The sequence below is a fragment of the Lynx rufus genome, unplaced genomic scaffold (genome assembly GCF_022079265.1).
Source record: "Lynx rufus isolate CCGP_SWC_20201006 ecotype Redwood Valley unplaced genomic scaffold, mLynRuf1.p SCAF_24, whole genome shotgun sequence".
Classification (NCBI taxonomy): Eukaryota; Metazoa; Chordata; class Mammalia; order Carnivora; family Felidae; genus Lynx; species Lynx rufus.
This window is the reverse complement of record NW_025814839.1, coordinates 16444326-16469502: the sequence shown is the minus strand read 5'-3', so window position 1 is coordinate 16469502 and position 25177 is coordinate 16444326. Positions and strand designations below refer to the sequence as shown.

At 39.3% G+C, this 25177-nt stretch overlaps 1 protein-coding gene across 1 annotated transcript; it reads left to right on the top strand.

Annotated features, from left to right (window-relative positions):
- The first annotated feature begins 1088 nt into the window (after window positions 1–1088).
- DRG1 (developmentally regulated GTP binding protein 1) lies at window positions 1089–24748 on the top strand. Its single transcript, XM_047087920.1, has 9 exons — window positions 1089–1210; window positions 2054–2177; window positions 4086–4261; window positions 10792–10861; window positions 14376–14545; window positions 16310–16440; window positions 18126–18293; window positions 18566–18688; window positions 24302–24748. Exons 1-9 carry the CDS (start codon window positions 1169–1171, stop codon window positions 24399–24401), a joined length of 1104 nt encoding a protein of 367 aa, XP_046943876.1. The 5' UTR covers window positions 1089–1168; the 3' UTR covers window positions 24402–24748.
- The last annotated feature ends 429 nt before the right edge of the window (window positions 24749–25177 follow it).

The window sequence follows — 25177 nt, the reverse complement described above, 5'->3', positions numbered from 1 at the left end:
GGAAGAGAATTGTCTTTTGCAATTTTTAATTTTATTATTACACAAGTAATACATGCATAACATTCATCTTTTTAAAAAATTCAAAAGATGTAGATGTAGAATAACAAGTTAAAGTCTTTCTTCCTCTCTCCTTGTATCCCATTCCACTGTTAGGAGCTTGAGACTGTATCCTTTTATTCAGACCTTTAAACAATGCACTTTCATACACGTATACCTATATAAACACCTCATTAAAAAAAATAACATAAATGGGATCACAACGTAGGTGGTTATTTATTCATTTTTAAACAGCATGTCCCGTACATCTTTCCAGTCAGACCTCACAGATCTATGTTTTAATGGCTCAAATAGTGTTTTACGTTATTTATCCATTTCCCTACTGATAGGCCTTTAACATAGTTTCATAGTTTTCAGTATTACAAGCTATGTTACAAACACTGGTACTGACATTTATCCATTCAACCATGCACTTATTGCAGGTTCACCATGTGCCACACACTGCACTCGGGGTTAGGGACAGACAAAACAGACACCTAAATATAGTTTTGAACGACTGAAAGGGGGCATTTTCTTTTTCCAAGAGGGCGAGACAGGCCGAAGATCAGTCTCTATTCAACCTAGGAGGCCGAGGGGTTCGCCGGGGACTGTCCCCAGCTGTGAAAAGGGGCCTCCGAACCCGTAGGTGCTGTTGAGGAAGAGAAGTAGATGGTTTGAGTGAGCTTTTCACTCACACCGGGCGTTGACGCCCAAGGTCGGAGGGCTGCGGCTCTGTCCGGCAGTAACCAGAAGCCACTATCACACACCAAGCGCGGGGGGCCGGGCGCGGAAGAGTACGTGGGCGCAGGTCCGGTGGGGCGGGGCCGAGCGGCGCGCGACCCTCCGCGCGCTCGGGGAGGTACAGACCAGGTCGGCCTCTCTGGCCCCCGCTCCCGCGGGCTCTATGACACCGCGCTGGCTCGCGGGACGGGGCGGGGTTGATTGAAGGGGAGGAGATTCCTCCAAGCTGTACATCTCGCGGTGAACCTTGCGCGAAGTCTCTCGCGAGAAGTAGGAAGTACCGCGCTTGCGCGCTGCAGTAACGCCTGGTGGCCTTAGCAGGTCCACAGGCGGCTGTGTGAGGGGAGGGAAGCTGTGTGCAGGCCACTACGCCCCCCGGTGACTCGCCGCCATGAGCAGCACCTTAGCCAAGATCGCGGAGATCGAAGCCGAGGTAATGGGCACAGCTGGCGCTTCACTCTCCCTCGGAGCGTTCCTTTTTCGGCAGTGTTGCCCTTGCCTGTACTCCCTTCAGCCGCGTCAGGACCGGGCCTGCGTTCTCCGACTCCTCTCAGCCCGGCCCCGTGTCCCCCCACTCCCCTCAGCCTCCGCCGGAGCCCCCCGACTCCCCTTAGCTCGGACCTTGCACCTTGGTCGGTACCCCGTTCCAGTGTTCGGCTCCTGTCCGAACATCGTTCCTCTCAGTCTTCCTTTTCTGTGGTCAACACCGAATCCTCTTCCTCTCTGTGGTCCAGCCCTGACCAGCTCACGTACTTCGTTCAGTATCTTTCTTCAGCGTTCAAAACCCTTCTCCCTTTCCCCCAATCTCTACTTGATGGCTGAATTTCCCAGAGTATTGCTCCCGGGAATGGATCTGGGATAACATCTGTGGTAGCTGTTGATTCCACACGAATTACTATGTGATTGTATTGTCTGAAGTGCTCAGAGCTCTTTAAAATCGGGAAAGTGGTGACCCTGTATCAGACGGTGCATATCAGGTACAAGCATTGGAAAAGGAATCCACAGCTCAGTTTTAGTCTGATCTGTGAATGCTAATTGTAATGACCTTGGTCGTGTCTTCTTTTTGGGCCTCAGTTGTTTGCTCTGTAGTGAGAATGGGCTGGGTGATGAAGAGAATGGATTTTTACACCCCCCCCTTTTTTAAGTCTGACTAAAATGGGTATACTGACAGTAGGATCTGGAAAAAAAATCATTCAGATTTGAGGGAGCATTCATTCTGGATATTTTAACCTGTGGGAACTGCTTCTGATTTATGACTGTGATTCCTCCCTTACAGATGGCTCGGACTCAAAAGAACAAGGCCACAGCACACCACCTAGGGCTCCTTAAGGCTCGCCTTGCTAAGCTTCGTAGAGAACTCATTACCCCCAAAGGTGGTGGTGGTGGTGGGCCAGGAGAAGGTTTGTGTTTTTCTTCAGCATTGGTTTGTTTTGTTTTGTTTTGTTTTTTGGTGTATTTTCTATCAAAATAATATAGCTGTATGGTTTAAAAATAATTAAAAAATTTCTATCAAAGTAGGTGCTTCTGGTTGGCTCAGTTAGTAGAGAATGTGACTCTTGATCTTGGGGTTGTGAGTTTGAGCTCCACATTGGGTGTAGAGATTACTTAAAAATAAAACCTTAGGGGTGCCTGGGTGGCTCAGTCAGTTGAACATCCGACTCTTGATTTCAGCTCAGGTCATGATCTCACGGTTTGTGGGTTCAAGCCCCACATCGGGCTCTGCGCCGACACTGCGGAGTCTGCTTGGGATTCTTTCTCTCCTCTCTGCTCCTCCCCTGCTTGCTCACTCTCCCTCTCAGAACAAACAAACAAATAAGTAATTAATTAAAACAAAAATCTTTAAAAAAGTCTATCAAGGTAGATTTGTATTTTCTAATTCTAAATTCTTGAGCTGTGCTTATTCAGTCTGCTGATTTCAAAGGCAAATGAGTATTTTCTAGGTAATGAACTAGGGTTCTATATATATCTTTTTTTATTTAAAAAATTTTTTTTATGTTTATTTCTGAGACAGAGAGAGAGCATGAGTGGGGGAGGGGCAGAGAAAGAGGGAGACACAGAATCAGAAGCAGGCTCCAGGCTCTGAGCTGTCAGCACAGAGCCTGACACGAGGCTTGAACTCACAAACCATGAGATCATGACCTGACCTGAAGTCGATTGCTCAACCGACTGAGCTACCCAGGCACCCCTATATATCTTTTTTTTTAAGTTTATTTATTTATGTTTGTAATCTCTACACCCAATGGGGCCCGAACTCACGACCCCAACATCAAGAATTGTATGCTTTTCTCAGAATGTAGGCATAACCTATGTCCCAGGAGTTCTACTTCTGGGGGCAAGCCTATCAAAAATGCATACATATAGTCATCAAAAGAAATGTACAGACTTGTTCTTAATCCCAAGCAGAAAAGTCCCAGATGACCATCAACAGCAGAATAGTTAAGTACATTGTGATATATTGTATTTATAAAATGGAATGCTGCACCAAAATGAGAAATCAAATGGGACTGATCTGTTGTCGTAGAAGTCAGAATGGCAGTTATTCTTTTGTCAGTAATAGCAGGATTGGGGGATGAGGGGGCTTCTGAAGATGGTGAATATGATTTCTTGTGGTGGATGCTGATTACTTAGCTGGTTTGCCTTGTGATAATCAGACACTTTTCTATGTGTATCTTTATGCTTCAATAAAAGGTTTAAAAAAAAAAAAAAGACAGCCAGACAGGAGCCCTTATGTATATCTTGTATTGATCCCAAAGAGGTTTTCGTTGGCTTACAGGAATATGTACATACATACATCAACAAAATAAAAAATAAGGATATTGGTGCAAAGGGAAATGTAAGTAGGAAGAATAAGTTGAAGCCAAGAGAGATAAGGTTGGGACCAAAAATAATGTCATAAAGTCTGTACACTTCCTAGAGGAGGGCCATAAATTTGCCTTTGAACTTGTTTGCAGCCATTACCAAAAAAAAAAAAAAAAAAAGCAAACCTAGTTAATCATACAGTTCTTAGAGTTTGTAAGACAAAAAAGAAACCCATTTTTTAGATCAATTATTATATAACCTTCGAGCCTAAAATACTATGGGTGCTAGAAATGTATATAACAGTGAAGAATAAAGTTTCTAAGTAAATATTCCATGTTAATTGCTCTAGGGAAAATTTTGTGTGCTTAAGTTCTGGAAAGGTAAACTGTAGAAAGCTGGAGAAATATGTCCTAGATGGATAGACTACTAGAATGTGAAAGGAATTACCTGAATCTCAACATTTTAAGAGATAACTTTCCTCTTCTTTTTGATATTTATTGATGTTTTAGGTTTTGATGTGGCCAAGACAGGTGATGCTCGAATTGGTTTTGTGGGTTTTCCATCAGTGGGGAAGTCAACACTACTTAGCAACCTGGCGGGAGTATATTCTGAGGTGGCAGCTTATGAGTTCACTACTCTGACCACTGTGCCTGGTGTCATCAGATACAAAGGTGCCAAGATCCAGGTGAGTCAGGCCTGCAGGCCACAGAAGGGAAGAAATCCAGTCTTTCGTTAATTTAAAAAGCACTTATGGGAAGCTGTGCGTATGCCAGGCCTAACCTTTGAACTACTAGGCCCTTTCTGTCTAGCAAGCATGATAGAGTAGTACATACAGACAGTAATACAGTGGGATAGTGCCTGTCAAAACGCATAGAAAGAAGGGACTGCTTTTTCACCTGAGTATATTGGGGGAAGGTCTGGTAGAACTAAAAAAGCTTCGTGTAGAAAATGACAATGGAGGAGTGTCTGGGTGGCTCAGTCGGTTGAGCGTCTGACTCTTGATTTTGGCTTAGGTCATGGTCTCATGGTTCGTAGGATTGAACCCCATGTTGGGCTCTGTGCCTTGGACTGACTGTCTCTCTCTTTCACAAAATAAATAAACGTTAAAAAAAAAAAAAAAAAGAAAAAGAAAATGACAGTGGAGGTGGGTCTTGAAGTTCAAGTAGAATTTTATCAGCCAGAGAAGGTGAAGGGCAATTTCAGGCAGCCATAATGGTAAATAGCTTGCTGTGGTACAAGCTTAGGTGTGGACAGGAGTGGTAGAAACTGAATCCGGAAAAGTAGGTTGGAGCTTAATTATGAAGGCCCTTGTGTGCCTGCTAAGGAAGTTGAATTTTATCTTATATGTAGCTAGGAACCATCAGAAGCTTTTAAAAAAATAAATAACATGATAAAATCCTTTTTGGAAGATAATTCTTATCCGTGAGGCCTGATGAAGTTAGTGTCCTGAGTTTTTCTTAGATGATAGATTTAGGGCTCCCAAATGAAGAGTTCCTTTGGGTATGAAAGAAGGTGTACTATAAATGTAAGATATAACGGAACATATTCTTGTTGGCTGCACAGCTAAGAAAGCAAGATTCTGATTTTTTTTTTTTAAGATTCTGAATTCTATGACATTTGAATCTAGGCTGGAGGTTCCCAGACTTGCTTGATTCACAGCACCCTTAGTGTCTTAGTAATTATTTCCTGACAACTTTTCTTCTCCCAGTAATTTTTCATGGCACTCCAGGCCAAAATAAATACCTCATGGTTCAGTTTGTTAGGTCCAAGCAACAACCTAAGTATTTATGTCCTTACAGCTACAGTTATTTATTAATGGGATGTGTGCACTGTTGGGTACCACATAACTTCTCAAACCATGGAATCAGATTGGATACCACCACATTTGTTTCCTTTTCCACATTGATTTTTGTGTGGTGCTTTTTATTATAGCCACTGATGAAAAATCTAACTTCCCAAAATTTCGATCTGACATAATTGAAAGCGGTGTAGTAGGCTGTAGTGTTGAAATTGTGAAGTATGTGGAGCTAGTAGTTTCCCCATTGTCTGACATATACCAAGAATTGCTGTTTCTCTTGAAAATTTAGAATATCCCATGGGACTCTGAGTTCTCTGTGGTGCCACAGAGTACCTTGGCTCATTGTTAGGGAACTCTTGGTATAAGCATTTGTTTTCCCTCTTGCTGAGCTATGCAGAGAGTTGTAAAGTGTATTCATACTTCTTTATTATAGAATCTGAAGTAGGAAGGGACCAGTATCTTGGTAATATCTTCTTTCCTTTTTTTTAATGTTTATTTATTAAAAAAAATTTTTTTTAACGTTTATTTATTTTTTGAGAGACAGAGAGAGACAGAGTATGAGCAGGGGAGGGGCAGAGAGAGAGAGGGAGTCACAGAATCTGAAGCAGGCTCCAAGCTCTGAGCTGTCAGCACAGAGCCCGACGCAGGGCTTGACTCACAAGCAGTGAGATCATGACCTGAGAGGAAGTTGGACGCTTAACCGACCGAGCCACCCAGGTGCCCCATAATGTTTATTTATTTTTGAGAGAGAGAGAGTGTGTGTATGCTAGCACTAGCTGGTGGGCGGGGAGGCCGGGTGGGGAGGCGGGTGCAGATCCAGAGGGAGACAGAAGATCCGAAGTAGGCTCTGACAGCTGACAGCAGAGAGCCCGATGCAGGGCATGAACTCATGAACCTTGAGATCATGACATGAACCTAAATTGACACTTAACTGAGCCACCCAGGAGTTCTACCTGGTAGTATTTTCAATGGCTTTTTTTTTTCCTGCTGGTTAGTTGCCCATGCAGATCTTTCTGGTACTCCATGTTCAAATGTATATAATAAGAGTGAGGATGCTTGGGCATATCTGGACCACTGCTTGATTGCATCTTGTTTCAGAGTCTTACTGATAATCACAGTTTTGGCAGCTCCTAGAATAACCTCTTCCCTGATGAGATGCCATTGACATCTCTTTTAGGGCTTCTGAGTGTATCAGAATAAAGAGTTACTTAGCCCCTTTCTTTACTTGTGTTTCCCACAAAGCATTCATTTCAGTGTCTTCTGACCTTTTAGGTGTTTTCCCCCTTTTTTGCATGGTGCTTTCTTTTCTGCCTGTGCACTCTCCTCTCTTTTTCCTTCCCTTCTGACTTTCTCCAGAAACCAAGTTAAGGAGTACACAACAGGATTAAGATGACTGCCCTCGAATGTGTTTTAAATGGTTGCTTTGTGGCAGAGCACTCATTATCTGTGACTTGGAAGGGAGAGGTGTACAAAATTAGAACCATTTACTACTAAGAATTATAAGGAGGGAGATTTCTGGGTTTTTTGTTAGGAAGGATGATGTTTTTTAATAGTAAAGGTGTCTAAAAATGGAATGGTATCTCCTGAGACAAAGAATTACTACGTCTGGAGGTGACTGAACCACCACTTACCAGGGATGTTATAAAGAAAATTGATGTATCACATAGGTGGAGATTAGCCTGCAGAGAGGATGTTCAGTTTTTAAAATTATGGGGCTTGTTTTCACCTTGCTAGTGTCCCTAGCACTCCTGTTATTCTATGTATATAATTGATTTGCATATTTAAGTTAGTTGCTTTAACCTCTAAAGGCATTTGAGTTTGAATTAGTTTAACATTGAATTCTTTTTTTTCAACGTTTATTTATTTTTGGGACAGAGAGAGACAGAGCATGAACGGGGGAGGGTCAGAGAGAGAGGGAGACACAGAATCGGAAACAGGCTCCAGGCTCTGAGCTGTCAGCCCAGAGCCCGACGCGGGGCTCGAACTCCCGGACCGCGAGGTCGTGACCTGGCTGAAGTCGGACGCTTAACCGACTGCGCCACCCAGGCGCCCCTAACATTGAATTCTTAAAATCCTACAGTTTCATGATTTAAACAAATATTTATTCTTTTCTTATCTCTTGGTTGTAATATGAAATTCAGATATGTTAAGCATGCGTTATTTTATTGAATGAAATTTGATTGCCACGTCTACAGCCATATCACCCTGAATGTGCCTTGATATTGTCTGAAATTTAGTTGCCACATTTAAATGGTTCATTCTAACCTTAAAGATATTTCCCTCTCAAGACAAGCTAAAATTAAGTTGTTTTTACTTTTCTAGGGCCTCAATAAATTTTCCCCTGCGTTTTAGTTGCCATAGGTAGAAAACTTGTGTTCTTTTCTCTCAGTGTAATATTCTCTTTCAGATGCTGTTTTATATGATATTATAGTCATATTCTATGTTTAAGAGTTTTAGATTATCCAGATGGATTTTCTTTTTGAGTTTTTGATAGCATCAGCGAGGTTCAGTGTATATAGTAAAGCCTTTTGCTTATGTTATGTATATACATATAATATATATATTATATTATACTTATATAATTATTATATAGAATATATATTGTGTAAAATATATAATTAGGTTATAATTATATAATTAAGTATAATATGTAATTATATATATTATATATATCATATATATATAGCAGAAAGAGATTTACTAAGTGTTAGATTATAGACTCTTTGGGAGAGTTGAAGTAGACTCTAGACTTAATTTCTAGGAACAACTGATGATGAACTTTTTGTTTTTTCAAACCTCTTTATTGAGGTGTAATTTACATACAATAGACTAGATAAAGTATAAAATTTAGTTAGTTTTGACATAACTATATACTGGTGAAAACATCACCACAATCAAGATCATGAACATACCAACCCCAGAAATTTCCAAATGCCCCCTCCCTCATGGTCCCCTTCATCTCCAAGCAATTACTTATTTATATTTTGTCATTGCAGATTAGTTTACAGGTTGAGTTGTGTATAAATAAGACCATTGTGTAAATATAAACGTACTCTCTTTTGGTTAGCTTCTTTCATTCAGCGTAATTATTTTGAGGTTCTCTTGTATCACTCATCTTGATGCCTCTTATGTTAATATTCTACATAATCACAGAAGAATTACTAGAGATAGATTAATATAGATGCAGTGATCACTAAACTACAGACTGCAGATTTTTACCAATTTTTCCACCAAATGCCTTCTCATTCCATGGTGCATTTAGTTCTTTTTTTTCATTCACCTGCTGTCTGTAATAATTACTCTGTCCTGTCCTTTAAGACCTTGACACTTAAAGAGTACTGAGTAATTGTTCTGTAGAATGTCCCTCAGTTTGGGTTTGTCTGATATTTTCTCATAATTAGACTGAGGTTTTAATATATTTTTGGTAAGAATGCCCTGAAGTGATGGTGTGTCCTTCTCAGTGCATCTTATCATGGGATTCATGATGTTACAGGTTTTAAATGCTGTTGCTGACCTGCATTGGTTGGTTAAATACATTAGTATCTATAGGATTTCTCTACTGTAAAGCTATTATCTTTCTTTTTTAAAAAGTTATTACCTTTCTTTTTGTAGTTAATAAGTATCTTGGGGGAGGTACTTTGAGAAGATGCAAATCCTGTTTCTCAAACTTGCCCACTCATTTTAGCGTTCATCTGTGGATCCTGTCTGCAGTAGTTATTACTCTGCTTCTGGCCTAATAGTGATTCTTTTTTTTTCTCTTTCCTACTACATGTTTTTAATTGGAATTCTGTTTGGAAGAATTTTTCTGTCTTATTTATTCAATAGTATGTATCAATGTAGGCTCATGGATATTTATTTTATGGGTTATAGTCCAGTACTGCCATTATTTTACTACTCGTATTGTTCCAGTTTTGACAATTAGGATCTCCTTCAGGTTGGCTCTTGTGTTCTTTTCCATAAGCCCCCATCTTTTTGAGAGTACTTATTTTTTGGCAAGACAATGCTAATCTTAGATTTTTTTCCCTGCTCTAGCCCTGAAGTCAACCACTTCTGAAGGAACTCTAGTTTCTTTTATTGGAGAATGATGTTTAGAAATCAAGATCTGGTGTGCTTATTACTTCCCATGTAGCCTTGTAAATCAGAGTAACTAAAGTTTCCAAGACAAGGTTGATGTATTCAACATGCATTATCTTTTGTGAAGAGAGAGGATTTTGTTGTGTTATATTAGTCTTAGAGAAGGTAACATTATTATGTAGTGAAGAATAGGGAGGAGATTTGAGTAGGTTCTTGAAAGGAAAAGTTGAACTGTTTAAACACCTTCTGAATTCTTTTTCATTGTGGTTTATTTAATGTGAAATATGTTTTTATAAGGTCAGATGGGCTTATAGCAAAAGCTAGTTTTAAATGATGTTTTGATGAGCTGCAACTCTGTTCCTTGTCCATTTATGTGGATAATTCAGTATTGGCCATGCAGTGGACCCTTGGTATTTTCAGATTTTGTATATGCTCTTAACTGTTTTCAGTGGACTCTTAAGGGCTTACGACTAATAGTTTGCAATTTTGCTGAGATGTGCATTTGATTTGTGTGCTATGAAGTTGGTTTTTATGTTCTTACTGTTAGGTATACACAGTAGGACTTCTCTGAAGTTTTACTTTACTGCATTTTCTGGGCATTTGAGCGGTCATTTTCAATTGGGAACACACATCAGAGTCACCCATGGAGCCTTTTGAAGTACATATCAATATGTGAACTTTGCTCTTCTAAATTAGAATTTGCAGGATGGGGCTCAGATATCTGCATTTAAAAAGGTTTTGCAGGTGACTATTCTGTGCTCACCAGCTTAAGAATGACTGCAGAAATTTTTGTGAATTGGGCAATTTGGAAGATTGGCAAGCTCTGAGTGTATCATGTGAATATCAAGATCTGGCTATTGTCTACAGTAAGGAATTGGTGTGGGGGGCTCAACCTTCTGAAAAGAAGGGGAATATTAGGGGAATACTAATGCAGAATAATGAGTTTGGCCCTCAAATGTGAGGGTTTTTTTTTTTTTTTTTTTTGATTTAAATTTTAGTTAGCCAACATACAGTGCAATATTGGTTTCAGAAAATTAAGATCTTACTTGATTTGGACTGTGATTTTGGGCAAATCACTTAACCTGTATGAACCTCAGCCAATATCCTGGTCTCAGGGTTGTTAGACATTTTAAACTAGATGTAAAGTATATAAAAAACTTGTAGCTGACATTTGGATGCATAGTAAAGTAATACACAGCTTATAAGGAAGATCAGATTTGAATCCTTTATATTTTGGATACTTGAAAAATAAATTATTCTATTTGATCTGTTTAGATTTATGACTGTTTTTTGTGTTGTTTTTTTTTTTTCCTTCTCTCCTTTCCCCATCCTTAATCTTGCAGCTCCTGGATCTTCCAGGTATCATTGAGGGTGCCAAGGATGGGAAAGGCAGAGGCCGTCAAGTCATTGCAGGTGAGTGGTCCAGGACTGCCATCATTCTGGGATATCATCCCTTTATCAGGTACTGTTGCTTTAGATGGGGACTGTTGGACTTAGAGATTTTACTACAATGAAGGGCATAGTTTTACTTGACTTCTTACTGGAATAGAATGTCAGAACCTGAAGGGACCTCAGAGAGTAACAATCCAGATCTCCATTTGAGGAGAAACATTAAGGACAGGAAAAGTGAAGTGCTTCAGTCCAGTGTAGCACTGTTTGTGGCAGATTCAGAAGGATTCAGAACTAGAACTCGGGTTTCCTGACTTCCACCCATGTCTTTCCTTCTTTTATGTAGAGTAAAATGTTACAGGGGTGCCTGGGTGGCTCAGTTGGTTAAGTGTCAACTTCTGCTCAGGTCATGATCTCGTGGTTTGTGAGTTCAAGGCCTGCTTCGGGCTTTATGCTGACAGCTTGGAGCCTGGAGCCTGCTTTGGATTCTGTGTCTCCCTCTGTCTTTGCCCCTCCCCTGCTTGTTTTCTCTCTCTCTCTCTCAAAAATAAATAAACATTTAAAAAAAAGTAAAAATGGGGGCACCTGGGTGGCGCAGTCGGTTAAGCGTCTGACTTCACCTCAGGTCACGATCTTGCGGTCCGTGAGTTCGAGCCCCGCGTCAGGCTCTCTGGGCTGATGGCTCAGAGCCTGGAGCCTGTTTCCGATTCTGTGTCTCCTTCTCTCTCTGCCCCTCCCCCCTTCATGCTCTGTCTCTCTCTGTCTCAAAAATAAATAAACGTTAAAAAAAAAAAATTAAAAAAAAAAAAGTAAAAATGTTATAAAAGGCCAGTCATAAATTGCAACAATCTGCTACTCCACCTCTCCTCACCTCCACCGTCATCCCCATTGGCAAATATTCAACGGTTCTTTCTGTTTTTTACCTTCATTTTTTTTTTTTAAAGTTCATTTATTTTGAGGGAGGGAGGGAGGGAGGGGGAGAGAGAGAGAGAGAGAGAGAGAGAGAGAGAGAGAGAGAGAGAGAGAGAACACACGTGTGAACTAGGGAGGGGCAGAGAGGGAATCCCTAGCAGACTCTGCACCAATAGCACAGAGCCTAATGTGGGGCTGAACTCAAGAACTGCGAGATCATGACCTGAGCTGAAATCAAGAGTTGGTTGACTGACTGAGCCACCCAGGCGCCCTTGCCTTCATATTTTTAAATATTATGCTTATGTTGCCATTTCATGATTAATTAATTAATTTTAGATATCATCTGTTGGTTTCATGTCATGGTTGAGAATTAGCTCTCTTATACTCCATATGACTTTTCCTATTTTTTTTTTTTAAGATTTTATTAAAAAATTTTTTTGTGTTTAATGTTTATTTGAGAGAGAGAGGTGCGCGTGTGAGCGGGAGAGCAGAGAGAGAGGGGAACAGAGTTTTCCGAGGCCAGTACTGCGCTGACAGCAGAGAGCCTGATATGGGGCCCTAACTCACGAACTGTGAGATCATGACCTGAGCTGAGTTGGATGCTCAACTGACTGAGCCACCCAAGGGCCCCAAGATTTTATTTTTAAGTAATCTCTACACCTATTTCGGGGCTTGAATTTATAACCCCAAGGTTAAGAGTCGCTTGCTTCACTGACTGAGCCAGCCAGGTCCCCACCTACCCCTTGTCTTTCAAAGATATTATATCACAGTTTGTAGTTAACTTATCAATTGTAATTTACATTATTATGTAATGAATATATAACTTTTGTTCAATGCTAAGATAAGTAGTGTGTTGTGACTTCGCTGCTTTTCTCTTGAATCTGTTTTTGAAATTTGTTTTTCATGGAGTAATTGTTTTGTTTTATTTACATTTCTGTGTTTGCTACTATTTTTCAAATATTCTAACAGATCAAATGCTTATCCATCAGTATTTTTCTAGATACTTAAATATAGCTCAAGAGTTACTGATTTCATTCTTTCCCCACAACCCTGACACTACTGTCCTGTACCCTGTCTTCCTTCTTTTTAATTTTATTGTCTTTTTTAAGTAGGCTCCACATGCAGGGTGGGGGTTGAACTCACAACCCGGAGATCAAGAGTCACATGCTCTACTGACTGAGCCAGCCAGGCACCCTGTCTTCTTGCTTTAATCTGGATTGGTTGCTTTCTAGATCAGCACTGTCCAGGAGTGCAATGTTCTGAATCTATGCTCTCCAGTATGGTAGCCCCTAAGCATGTGTGGTTGATGAGTGCTTTAAATGTGCCTAATGTGACTAAGGAACTGAATTTCAATTTTTTTTCACTTTAATTAGTTTAAATTTAAATAGCCCAGGTGGCTAGTGGAGTCTGTATTGGATAGTGCAGTGCTAAACTCTTTTGCATGGCTGTCATCCTGAGACTTTCTTCTGTGTTCTTGTGTGGAATCCTCTGTTTCCTAGAGTCGGTGTTCTTTTTGGGGGTCATTTTTGTTTTGCTGAAGCACATTCTTTAGTAAACTACCAGAAAAAAGATAAATTGATAGGTAAATTTTTCTGTTTTTTTCATGTTTGAAAGTGGTTTTTTTTTTTTTTTCAACGTTTATTTATTTTTTTTGGGGACAGAGAGAGACAAAGCATGAACAGGGGAGGGGCAGAGAGAGAGGGAGACACAGAATCGGAATCAGGCTCCAGGCTCTGAGCCATCAGCCCAGAGCCCGACGCGGGGCTCGAACTCACGGACCGCGAGATCGTGACCTGGCTGAAGTCGGACACTTAACCGACTGCGCCACCCAGGCGCCCCTGTTTGAAAGTGTTTTATTCTGCCTTTATATTGAATTACTAATTTTAACTATTTATAGAATCATATGTTAAAAGTTATTCGTGGATGAATATCAGAAACATTATGCTAAATTAAAACGGTCAGGAACAAAAGACTGTATTTTGTATTATTCCATGTATATGAAACTTTAAAAATTGCCAAACTAACCTATGTGACAGAAAGCAGATGAGTAGTTGAATGGGAATCAAGAGGAGGATTGATTTCAGAGGTGATGGAAATGTTCTGTATCCTGCTTGCTTATGGTGGCCATACAGGTATATATATTTGTCATTAAACTGTATGACATGGACACAGTTTATTTTTTTTTAATTACACTGATAATATATAATATATGTAATATATGTGTATATAATTATGCTGGTAATAAAGTTGACTAAAAATATGCTAAGCAGATGATCTTTTTTAGAATTCTTACTGTTTTAAATCTTTCTAAACTTTTTCAGGGATTTAGGTTATTGCCTGGTTCTTATCTTCATTCTGACTTGTTTTTCTGCTAGTGTATCTAGAAGTTAACACATCTTTTAGAGATACCAGGAGAAAACAAGGCATACATTGCAAATTGACTTCTGGGATAGAATTTGGTAACCTTAAGAACTTCATGTGTGTCTTTATATTAATAGGAAAAAAAAAAGTCCTTTGTTTCTAAATGGAATTCTACCCCTCTCAGTACTCCAGCTTTTGAGTATTTGGCTTAGTTAAGTCTTTAGTGACCTTTGCTTACATATAAATTATTTTTTCCATTCTTCAGTGGCCCGAACATGTAACTTGATCCTGATTGTTCTGGATGTCCTGAAACCTTTGGGGCATAAAAAGATAATTGAAAATGAGCTGGAAGGCTTTGGCATTCGTTTGAACAGCAAACCCCCTAACATTGGCTTTAAGAAGAAGGATAAAGGAGGCATTAATCTCACAGCCACCGTAAGTGGAGGTGACATGGGTGGGACAGGCTGCTGAAGGAACTAGGGTGGAAGGATGTTGACATTTGGAAGTTACCTGGCTTCTAGCACTAACTGAGGTAACACAACAACCTTGTAATGACTGACAGAGTAGGACAAGAATCAATCTCAGACTTACCTTTGCAACTTCATTTCTTCTTTTAGGTTATTTTTTGGTATGGTATGGGAGTATAGACCAGTCTTAATGCTTGCATAAAGTAGATGCCTACTAATATCAAGTGTTTTCATTCATTCAACACAGATTTATAGAGCGCCTACCATGGGCAAAATGTTGTTTTAGGCCCTTGTTGGGAAGGGAGGGAGGTTGGAAGAGGGAGCAAAATAGACAGAAATCTCTGTCCTTACATTCTGTGTGGAAAAGTAACGAACAAAATTAATGAGTCCATACAGTATATTAGATGATGATAAATCTAAAAATTAAACTAGGGAAAAGGGATGGAGAGTGTTGGTGGGGTTGTAACAGTGGGGGAGATAGAAGTGCTTGATTGTCAAAAGATTTTGGAAGTAGCTGGTAGGAATTACACCTGATTTGGATGTGTGTTGTGAGAGAGAGGACTATAAGATTTTTTCCTCAGCTGGAAAAATAGACTCTTATTATTAAAATGGTAGCACTTTGGGTAGGATAGGATTGGAGGGGAGGGGAAGATCAGGACATTCGGTTTGAGATGTTAGTGAGACATCCAAGTATTACCATCAAATAGGCATATGAGGAATAATCAAGGCTGGAGGTACAAATTTGCTGGTTAGCAACTGTAGAGCCATGGGCTTAGCTGAGATCACTAGGAAGTAAGTATAAATAGAAAAGAGGTTCAGGGATGGAGCTTCCTCCCCAACTCCCACCCCATGATTATAGATTGGGGAGATAGGAAGAACCAGCAAATAAGACTTCTTAGAGAAAGAAGGAGGAGAACCAGAAGAGTTTGAAATCTTGGAAGCCAAGTAAAGAAAATGTTTCATATTGGAGGAGTAATCAGTTTGCTCCATGCTGCTTGCTTCTAAGTCATATAATTGAGGTCTGAGAATTTCCTACAACATTTAACATTCTAGAGGTCCAGATAATATGACTAGCATAAAGTTAAGCTGTCCTGCCCAAAAGATCTTTCCCGTTATCCTGTCATAATTGAATTTGAACATTTCATATTATTTCTGAATTTTTTGCTAAGGCTGCCATAATAAACTGCTATATAGATTGGGTGGCTTAAACAACAGAAGTTTATTTTCTCTTAATTCTAGAGGTGCTGGGTATCTGAGATCAAGGTACGAGTAGGGTTGGTTTCTTCTGAGGCCCCTCCTTGGTTTGTAGATGGCTGTCTTCCCTTTTTGTCTTCAGATGGTCTTCCTTCTGTGTGTCTGTATCCTAATCTCCCTCTCTTGTAAGGATATCAGTCACATTGAATTAGGGCTCATTCATATGACCTCATTTTAACTTAGTTAACTCTTTCAAGACCCTGTCTTTAACCCTAAAGGTCACATTCTGAGATACTGCGGTTGGGACTTCAACATATGAATTTGGGTGGGAGTGATTCAGTCTATAGCACCTTCATTTGAGTTTAGAAAGATTATTAGTTTTCAAGTATTTGCTAATAAAAGTCATTTACTCTCATCCAGGATAACAGACTTCAGAAATGAACTTGCTCCTTAGCTAGAATTATTCGGGTACAATGATGGATACTCTTGGGAGATTTTTTTGCTCTGTGACCAGTTACTGTCTTCTGTGCTCATTTAGTGCCCTCAGAGTGAGCTGGATGCTGAAACTGTGAAAAGCATTTTGGCTGAATACAAAATTCACAATGCTGATGTGACTCTGCGTAGTGATGCCACAGCAGATGACCTTATTGATGTGGTGGAAGGAAACAGGTACTGACTACATGTACAGTCTGGTGCTTGAGTTTCAATTTAAGCCTTGTAGTGGAAACATTGGATTATGAATCTGGATATTCTAATTCTGGATATCTTGATTCTAACTCTAGCTGTGCTAGTATCTCAGATAAATAGTGGGCCTTGGTTTTGTTAGCTGTAAATTGATTTTGGTTTTTGTAAATTGAAATTGGTTTTGATTTCTAACATCCTTCTTTGCTCTTAAATTTGGTTATGATGGTTAAATTCCCCATTTCAGTTACTTGCTGTGAACTAGGTTGTCCCCTAAGCTGTGTCATACAATGGTGGAAGGGAGTAGTTCACAACCTGCTGTCCCAGAATTAATCCATCTGAGAAAGCCTGTAGGCTGTCCTATAGAACTCAACATGCTGGGCTGTATCTGTTCTCTCTAAGGGTAACCTAAGGGTATGTAGCTAAAGCCCTATTTCATGAAAAAGTACTATTATTAGTATTTTAAATTAATAATTTAAGCTACTGTAAAAATTTTTCCTGGCATTTGAGCATAGTATTTTTTATTTTTTATTATTTTTTATTTTATTATTATTTTTAAATTTTTATTTTTATTTTTATTTTTTCTTTTTATTTATTTTTTAAATATATGAAATTTATTGTCAAATTGGTTTCCATACAACACCCAGTGCTTATCCCAAAAGATGCCCTCTTCAATACCCATCACCCACTCTCCCCTCCCTCCCACCCCCCCATCAGCCCTCAGTTTATTCTCAGTTTTTTTTTTTATTATTTAAAAAAAAAATTTTTTTTTTTTAACGTTTATTTATTTTTGAGAGAGAGAGAGACAGAGCATGAACGGGGGAGGGGCAGAGAGAGAGGGAGACACAGAATCTGAAGCAGGCTCCAGGCTCTGAGCTGTCAGCACAGAGCCCGACGCGGGGCTCGAACTCACGGACCGTGAGATCATGACCTGAGCCGAAGTCGGACGCTTAACTGACTGAGCCACCCAGGCGCCCCTATTCTCAGTTTTTAAGAGTTTCTTATTGAGCATAATATTTTTTAGTTGCTTTCCTGTTCATTTGTTTCTATTTGTTGGATGGATTTATTTGATTTTCATTTGAAAACAAGCAAAGGCTAATTCTTTGAGTTAGGCCATTGTATAAGTGAGGCATTTGAAGCATGAGAAGTTGTGGCTTGCTATCAATAATTAGTAGCCTTGGCTGCCCTATTGATTGGACATTAGGATTGTGACTTTGCCAGATGTTATATTTTTTATTTAAAAAATTATCATGAAACATGTTATTAAAAGTTTATTTACATTTATAATTCATAAAACAACTTTGTAGGAAATTGACTCTGAGACTTTCCCAGGGACTTAACATCTAGGAAGTGACAAAGGTGGGAGTAGATTTAGTCTGTGTGACTCCAAAGCTTGTGTTTCTTCTATTGCAGTATGATCTCTCAGTAATTAGCTGCATGGCTCAGACTAGGGCCTGAGTTTTGTTACTTCTCAACCCATAGTTTACTTTTTCAGACATTTGACCTTATTTTGGTAGGAAGCCTTTCGTGGGGAGGGATTGAGGGGTTGATCTGCCTCTTGCGCCTCTTGAGAATCTCTGATTTGGGGTCCTGAGCAAGGAGATGCTAATAATCACACTGAGAGTTTTGTCAAAGGCTCCAGACTAATGTCTTATTTTATTCTATTTCTGTAGAGTTTATATCCCTTGTATTTATGTATTGAATAAGATCGATCAGATCTCCATTGAGGAATTGGATATCATCTATAAGGTGCCTCACTGTGTCCCCATTTCTGCCCATCACCGCTGGAATTTTGACGACCTATTGGAAAAGATCTGGGACTATCTGAAGCTAGTGAGGATGTAAGTCTTAGTGGAAAGGGTCATATTGCTGTAGGAATTAAACCAGACTGTCCTAAAATGATACTTCCTGGAACTCATTAACATAATTTGTCTCTTTTTGGGATACAAGTATATTAATTTCTATCATGTGCCAGGCCATATTGTGGGCACTTTCTTCCTCAAGTTGAAAGTTATCTGTGTCTGATCTTCTCAGGGGTGATGGAGGGTTGATTTGCATTTAACACATGAAACGTTCCAAGAAGTAAGCAACCTCTGCTCCCTCTCTGTCCTAGTTACACCAAACCCAAAGGCCAGTTGCCAGATTATACATCCCCAGTGGTACTGCCTTACTCTAGGACCACGGTGGAGGATTTCTGCATGAAGATTCACAAAAATCTTATCAAAGAATTTAAATAGTAAGTATCATGGGCATGTAGTGCCTTCTTTTCTATGGGAGCTACTGATTCCACTAAGTACCAATTCTTCGGGTAGCATTAAAGAAAACGGGCATCAGGGAGACTGCTGAAATGCTTGCTTGGTTAGAACTCTGCAATGTCTTCCTAAAACCATGCTAAGTTGGAGCAGGAAGAGCTCTAGAAGCCTCATCGGGTCAGGAGAGCTGACAGTACAAAGGGCTCTGACTTTATTCTGTTAATTCATATTCCTCTTGGCAAACACAAATGTGAATTCTTCTTGCCAGCATCATATTGGCCTCCAGTGGTTACTGAGACCCACTCTAAACCTTAAGCATGGGTAAATTTCCCTAAATCTCTTTCATATACTTTTCATTGCTGATACAGGCTGAAAAAAAAAATTCTAACAGGCTGAAAAAAAAAAAATTCTAACATTATATTTTGAGCTAAGTGAGCTAATTTTAGACTTACAGAAAAGTTGAAAAATTAGGTAAAGAGTTTCCTTATATCCCTCACCACTTTCTGATGTTACCAGCTCACATAACCATAGTACAGTTATCAGGAATAGAAATTAGCATTGGTATAGTATTAACTAATTTTTAGGCCTTATTTGAGATTTATTTATTTTTTTTATTTAAGTAATCCTACACCAAACATGGGGCTTGAACTCACAACCCTGAGATCAAGAGTCCCATGCTCTTCTTTTTTTTTTTTTAATTTTTTTTTTTTAATGTTTATTTTATTTTTGAGAGAGAAAGAATGCGAGTGGGTTAGGGCAGAGAGAAAGGAGACACAGAAGCAGAAGCAGGCTCCAGGCTCTGAGCTGTCAGCACAGAGCCCAATGCAGGGCTCGAACTCACGAGCCGTGAGATCATGGCCTGAGCCTGAGTTGGACGCTCAACCGACTGAGCCAGCCAGGTGCCCTTTATCTGAGTTTTAATACCTTTTCTACCAGTGTCCATTTTGTGTTTCAGGAATCTACGTGGCATATAGTTGTTACTTCTCCTTAGTCTTCCAGTTTTTCAGTCTCCCAGTAATATTTCTTTAGCCTTTCACTGTCTTTGATGACCTTGGCACATTGAAGAGTACTGGTCAGTTATTCTGTAGAATGTCCCTCTCACTTTGGGTTTGTTCAGTGTTCTCTCACGACTGAAGTGACATGCATTTTTGGTAAGAATATCACAAAAACTATGACATATCCTCAATGCATCCTATCACAAGAATCATGATGTCAGTATATCCTATTGATAGTGATATTTACTTTAATCACTTGGTGAAGTTGGTGTTGGTTCGGATTCTTTACTGTAAAAATAGTACTTTTCTTTCTTTGTATTTGATAAATATTTTGGGGGAGTTACTCTGAGACTATGCAAATCATGTTTCTCTTCTTGCTGATTTTAGTACCTATCAGTGGAGCTTGTTGGCAACTTTTATTGCAGTGTTGTTTGTCTAATGGTGATTCTTTATTTCCCTCTTTGATTTTACATTTATTTACTGGAGTTCTGTGAGTTAGAGCTATTGCTTCTCTCCTATTAATTTAATTCATAATTATATTGGTATGAGCTGTTGGGTATTTTTTCCATGGGCCATAATCCAGTACTACCATTATTTTGTTACTCAAAGTGTTCTAGGTTTGGCAGTTAGGAACTCCTTCAGTTGGCTCCTGTGTTCTTTTAGTAAACTGCCATTTTTTTTTTTTAAGCATTTCCTTACTTTTTGGCACTACTAGATGTTCCTGATTCATAATGATTTTTCCCTGCACCACCCCTGGAATCAGTCACTTCTCCAAGAAGCCCTGGTATACAAGATGTGTGTGCTAGGTGTGTTTGTTCATTGTTAGTGGGCTATCATTGTTTATAGGCCGTTTCAGCAGACAGCTAGGAAGTGTATGTATGGATACTAACCCATGCTTACATCTTTATTTCTGTGTCTCTCTTGTCCTTCCTATTTATCCATCTGTTTACCCACCCTCGCATCCTTATCTTAAAAACCATGAACTTAGGGACGCCTGGGTGGCTCAGTCAGTTAAGCATCCGATTCTCGTTTTTTGGCTCAGGTCGTGATCTCATGGTCGGAGATCAAGCCCTGCATTGGGCTCTGCACTGATGGTGCTTCTGTCTCCCTCTCTCTGCCCCTCCCCTGCTGATACACACACAAACACACACACACATTTTTTCTTTCTCTTTCATAAATAAATAAATAAGTACATGCATACATACATAAATACATAAATAAAAACCAAAAACCTGTGAGCTTATATGGTTACCTCTGATTCCAGTTCGACACCACAGGGTTTGTTTTAAAGCCTTTTCCTTTTTCTTATTTTTAACATCTTTCTTCAACCATGAGAAACCTGGCTATCATTACTTAATCTACTTATTTACTTAATTCTAGTGTGTGTGTGTGTGTGTGTGTGTGTGTGTGTGTGTGTGTATACACATATATATATGTAGTAGTTCAGAATTGCAACCTATAACCCTATGAGAAATATTTTAACTAACTGGATTATAGTATCTATGAATAGTTCTTTTCAACTCTATGGGCTGAAATTTAAAAAGTTGTTTTAAAATTGAAGAAAATAGAAAATCATTGTAGAAGATCTGGAAAATATGGAAATAATGACATTTTAAAAATACTTGTTTTTTGTCCATTGATTGATGAATGGATAAAGAAGATGTATACACACACATACATGCACTGGAATATTATTTGGCCATAAAAAGGAATGAAATCTTGCCATTTGCAATGATATGGATGAATCTAGAGAGTATAATGCTAAGTGAAATAAGAGAAAAACATACCATATGATTTCACTCGTGTGGAATTTAAGAAACAAAACCAATGAGAGAAACCAAGAAACAGATTCTTAATTATAAGAAACAAACTGATGGTTACCAAAGGGGAGGTGACTAGGAGGTGGGGGGATGAGTTAAATAGGTGATAGGGATTAAGGAGTGCACACTTGTCTTGTTGAGCACTGGGTGATGTATGAATTGTTGAATCACTATATTGTACATCTGAAACTAATATGACACTGTTAACTGACTGAAATTAAAATAAAACTTGGGGTGCCTGGGTGGCTCAGTTAGTTAAGCACCTGACTTCAGCTCAGGTCATGATCTCACGTTTTGTGGGTTTGAGCCCCATAGTGGGCTCTGTGCTAACAGCTCAGAGCCTGGAGCTTGCTTCAGATTCTGTGTCTCCCTCACTCTCTCTCCCCCTCCCCTGCTTGTACTCTGTCTCTCTCTGCCTCTCAAAAATAAATAAATGTAAAAGAATAAAAAAAAAAATATACGTAAAAAAATAAAAATACTTGGGGTGCCTGGTGGCTCAATTAAATGTCTGACTTCAGCTCAGGTCATGATCTCGCAGTTTACGAGTTTAAGCCCCATTCACCCTCTGTGCTGACAGGTCAGAGGCTGGAGCCTGACTCAGATTCTGTATCTTTCTCTCTCTCCCTCTCTCTTCCTTTCCCTGGCTCATGCTCTGTCTCTCTCTGAAAAATAAACAAAAAAAATAAAAATACTTGTTGCTGATCCTAAGAATATTAGAAGAGTGAAGACCTTTATTAAGCCTGACATTCCTTTAATCCAAAGTAACTAAATTCCATGTGCAGGTGCTAATTTTCACTATCCTCAAACCATTATATTTTAGCATATATTTCAATTAAGGCAGGAGAGTCTTGTGAAGTTAGATATTTTCCATTTTCAAATGTGATAGATTTCTAGGTAATTCTTACCTTCCATGGTGGCAGGACGCTGTTCTAAGCCTCTAGAGAACTGTGTTAGCCAGGGAATTAAATGAGGAGGGAGAAAAATATTTTGGAGAAGAGACCTATCAAAGCAAATAGAGGGGCACCTGGGTGGCTCAGCTGGTTAAGCATCTGACTTCAGCTCACGTCATGATCTCACAGTTTGTGAGTTTGAGCCCTGTATCAGGTTCTGTGCTGACAGCCTGGAACCTGCTTCGGATTCTGTATCTCCTTCTCTCTCTGCCCCTCCCCTGCTTGTGCTCTGTCTCTCTCTCCCTCAGAAATAAAATAAACATTTAAAAAATTAAAAAAAATTTTAAAAAAACCAAACAGAGTTTTGTTTGGTTGCTATTTTTCTGTTTTCTTTCTTTTTTTTAATTTTTAAAGTTAAAAAATTTTGTAGCACATGCACTGGGAAGGGGCAGAGAGAGAGGGAAAAAGCATCCCAAGCAGGCTCCAGGCTGTCAGTGCAGAGCCTGATGCGGGGCTCTATCTCACAAACCTTGAGATCATGATTTGAGCCGATATCAAGAGTTGGATGCTTAATGAACTGAGCCACCCAAGGCACCCATCTTTTTTTTTTTTGATGATTAAACAAAGAGCATTTTAACCATCTTAATAAAAATTCAGCTTTAGGCCTACTAATTATAACATTTGTCCTTGTTGCATTCTTTTTATGTCCTTGACCACATGTACATGTCCTTTGATCATTTACTACATGTTTTCTGTGTGTTGCAAGATTCACATCATTTTTATAACCATGTTTTTTGCATTTTTTGCTACTTTACATAGTTTTCTTGTCTTCATACACAGACCTTTCCCTTTTAATTACTTTAATCTAGGATTAGTAATAATATGGCCTTTGATATGTTTTGGTGCATTGCTCTCCAAAAGGGCTGAACCTGTTTACACTGCCATCAATAAAATAGGAGGCACTGATATTGCCGCAGGCATTGAATATGATTATTAAAAACTAGTTTTCTAGTTTAAGATTATAAAATGGTCACCTTGCATTTATCTTGCTTGTTAGTGCATTGAAAAATTTTACGTATATTTGTTTTACTAATGGTGTTGTATCTGTAACTGTCATTTATCTGTTTTCCACAAAGTGAAATCTCGTTCAGTGATTTCTTTTTGGAACATAGGTTTTTAAAGATGTTTTGTTGCAAAGACCATATAATAACAACATGGCCACCTTTTTCTATCGCTTGGTACAAGATTCTTAGCCTCTGTGAGGCAGGTCTTAATGTTTTGTTCAATTTCCGTTACTAGCACAACAAATTTTTAGTATTGGAGGCCTGTAGATAAAAATTATCTTCATAAATTCAAAAAATCAGGAGAACATACTAGTTACGGTGTCTTGGGAGGGAGGAAGAATTTTCCTAGCATGGCTGAGGAGGGAGGTGCTTTATGGTTTTAGTAGACCCAATAAAAACTGGTATTCAGTAATAGTCTGTAACTGACAGTATAAGAATCAGTTTTCAGTCTGAATTATTTCAGTGTATTTTTCTATAACCCTTATTTTTTCCTTTTAATTTTAAATTAGTCTTGTAACATTTCTCATTTGTGTTTTTTCTCTTTGACTTTCCTAAATTGGCTCTGGAAGAAGAGGAACCACACAACTTCCAAAATTTTTTGCCACTTTGTATCTGAAGGTGCCATTGTGCTATACTGCCGGGAAAGCTAATACCTCTGGGCTTTGAATTTGGTCCTTGACTCTGGAGAGGGGATTTTGGCTGTTGTAAGCCTATAGTTCTTAAGAGCTAGAATGCTAAATCTGAGCAGAAAGGTGGCATCCAGGTAAATAGGGTAGAAGCTAGGTGATTATTTACACTGACTATTTTTTTTATTTCCCTTCTCTACAGCGCTCTGGTCTGGGGTCTGTCTGTGAAACACAATCCTCAAAAAGTGGGTAAAGACCATACGTTGGAAGATGAGGATGTCATTCAGATTGTGAAGAAGTGAAACCTATCCCTCTGCCAGGCCAACCACAAGAGCTTTCCCCATGACTAAGCACCCTACCCAAGACCCCTTCTGGCTTTGGCAGCCAGTGGATCAGGATTCAGGGGAGGGAAATGGAGGCACCCAAACTGGAACTTTACTTATCTTAACTTGGTGTCACCTTGTAAATTCAACTGCATAAAGGACCTGGTAAGCCAGCCAGCTATATGCAGTTCACGTGTCATTGTCAGAATTTGTTTTGGGATGGACTGAATGAAGATGACTATGTACAGTGAGGCAGCTGCAGAAGGGGTTATTTGGGAGCTTGGTTTTGAGTGTGAAATGGATAAAAATGTGACTGCAACATCTTACTTGATGTTTAGTCATGGGAAACCCTTCCAACTGGATGTGGCCTTCACTCTTCTCAAGTGGCCTTTTGCAGATGATACTGGAAAGAGGAAGGACTTGATGTAAGTTAACTGATTATTCCCTGCAAGGCTAGCCCATGTGGGAGATGGTGTTATGTAGCAGTTGAGTAAAGTACTCTGACCAGACGCAAGATTTCGAATTGCACGGTTACTTCTAATTAGCTTTGAAACCCTGCATAAATTATACAACCTCTATAACCATCAGTTTCTTCATGTAACATGGAGATGGTAATAGCACTTGTGTTCTAGAGTGGAGATTGTTAGTATTAAGGGAGATAGTACTTGTCAAATACTTAGCACGGTATCTGGCATGTAAGTACTTAGTGAATGTTGGCTCTTATTGGTCTCTTTCCTTTACCTGAGCAGAGGTTT

What these genes read in the sequence shown, in the direction of transcription:
- DRG1 (XM_047087920.1), top strand. Translation starts at nt 1,169, where the DNA reads ATGAGCAGCACCTTAGCCAAGATCGCGGAGATCGAAGCCGAG. An exon ending in TGGTGGTGGGCCAGGAGAAG is followed by an intron (nt 2,178 to 4,085) that starts GTTTGTGTTTTT and finishes TTGATGTTTTAG; the next exon opens with GTTTTGATGTGGCCAAGACA. An exon ending in ACAAAGGTGCCAAGATCCAG is followed by an intron (nt 4,262 to 10,791) that starts GTGAGTCAGGCC and finishes TTAATCTTGCAG; the next exon opens with CTCCTGGATCTTCCAGGTAT.